Here is a 1722-nt window from a genome sequence, read left to right as displayed (position 1 = left end):
CAGTGGCTTTCGCTGTTTCTTTTTAGATGTATTTATAGATATTTAAATGTATACATATAATTACAGCCTTATTCACATGTATATGTTTGTATTTTATAATATATATATATATATATATATATATATATATATATATATATATATATATAAAATAATGTATTCGCATTATATTAGTGAATTGTTGATCATTTATACTCATCGTATATATTGCGAAAATATTATTTGCAGCTATACATTATTATGTATATGAGAGGATTGTGAATGGATGTTTAAGGCATCTAGCATTAACAAATCACAAATGTTCAAAGTGAGAGAGTTCAATGATAAGCATACATGTTTGTTGAAGGATAAGGTGTATGAGCAATGTCAAGCAAGTAGCAGTCTTATCGGTGGTATGATTAGGTCCAAGCTTACTAATCATAAGAGGAAATACACCCCAAAGGATATAATTGATGATGTAAAATCAGATTTTGGTGTAGATATTAGTTTCATGTTGGCGTGGCGGGCTAAAGAAAAGGCAATGAATTTTTTGAGAGGTGAACTGGTTGATTCATACAATAAATTATCAGGATACTTATATACAATGGATATGACATATCCTGGTTCGCACATTAGAATGGTAAAATCGCCAAAAAATGAGTTCATGTATGTGTATATTTATTTGTATGCCTTTATAAAGGGGTTCGATCATTGTAGACCCATTGTGGTTGTGGATGGAAGCCACTTAAAATCGTATTACACCGGGACATTCGTCTCGGCCAACACGTTGGATGGTGCAGGTGAGTATGGGGATTATAATAAAATTTGATAATATTACTGCCTATTAAAGATTGAAATACATATTTATAATATGTATGCAATTGTCTTTACAGGTCATATACTGCCACTAGCATATGGTGTTATTGATTCAGAGAACGATACTGCTTGGTCGTGGTTCTTTGAGCAATTCAAGAAAGCATATGGTGAGAGGGAAAACATGTGCATCATTTCAGATAGGAATGAGAGTATCATCAAATCTGTATCAAGAGTGTATCCAGCGGTACCACATTTTGCTTGTATATGGCATCTATGGAACAACGTATATAAGAAATTCAAAAAGAGTCATTCAAAGTTGAGCGAGATATACTTCTCGATGGCAAAAGCATACACACGTGTTGAATTTGACAGTCTGAATTTGACATGCAAAAGCGTACACACATGCTGAATTTGGCAAAAGCATACACACATGATGAATTGCCAATATACGACTTCCTCGAAGAAGTTAGGAAGATGTTTGGACGTTAGAATTGCAGCAATCGGAAAGAAACTTCACAAACATACACAACGCTTGAAAAACAATACCAGGATATGCTTACCTTGAATGAGGCAATGTCTACACGCATGACTGTAAGTTATTTTTTTATAAGTCATTGTATTCTATATTTATCCATGGTACAAGGTGTATTTATTTCTGATACAATTTCTACTATTCAAAATACAGAACTTATGCTAATTGTATCGTTAGTTGAATTTAATGGTTTTGTTTCTAACTATATGCACTTCATAAGCAGATAGTTATTGTATATCACTGTATTCACCAGTCAAAATGTAATCATCTGTAATATTCTGTCAGCATATATAGAATGTATTCCATTGTATTCAATGTATTTCATTGTATATAGCTGTATTTCTTTGTATTTTATATATACATATATGTTTGTATTCAATACAAATTTGTTTGAA

The 1722-nt window shown here is 31.8% G+C and overlaps 1 protein-coding gene across 1 annotated transcript; it reads left to right on the top strand.

The window, feature by feature from the left end:
- Positions 1-298: 298 nt before the first annotated feature.
- Positions 299-1284, top strand: LOC107785843 (uncharacterized). The gene is made up of 3 exons (XM_016607232.2): positions 299-779; positions 873-1039; positions 1168-1284. Exons 1-3 carry the CDS (start codon positions 299-301, stop codon positions 1282-1284), a joined length of 765 nt encoding a protein of 254 aa, XP_016462718.2.
- The last annotated feature ends 438 nt before the right edge of the window (positions 1285-1722 follow it).

The sequence above is a fragment of the Nicotiana tabacum genome, chromosome 2, assembly GCF_000715075.1.
Source record: "Nicotiana tabacum cultivar K326 chromosome 2, ASM71507v2, whole genome shotgun sequence".
Classification (NCBI taxonomy): Eukaryota; Viridiplantae; Streptophyta; class Magnoliopsida; order Solanales; family Solanaceae; genus Nicotiana; species Nicotiana tabacum.
This window is presented reverse-complemented; position numbering and strand designations above follow the sequence as displayed.

Excerpts from the sequence above, each read along its gene's own strand:
- LOC107785843 (XM_016607232.2), top strand. The coding sequence starts at position 299 with ATGTTCAAAGTGAGAGAGTTCAATGATAAGCATACATGTTTGTTGAAG. Across the intron at positions 780-872 it reads CAACACGTTGGATGGTGCAG|GTCATATACTGCCACTAGCA; the intron begins GTGAGTATGGGG and ends TTGTCTTTACAG. Across the intron at positions 1,040-1,167 it reads TATCAAGAGTGTATCCAGCG|TCTGAATTTGACATGCAAAA; the intron begins GTACCACATTTT and ends TGAATTTGACAG.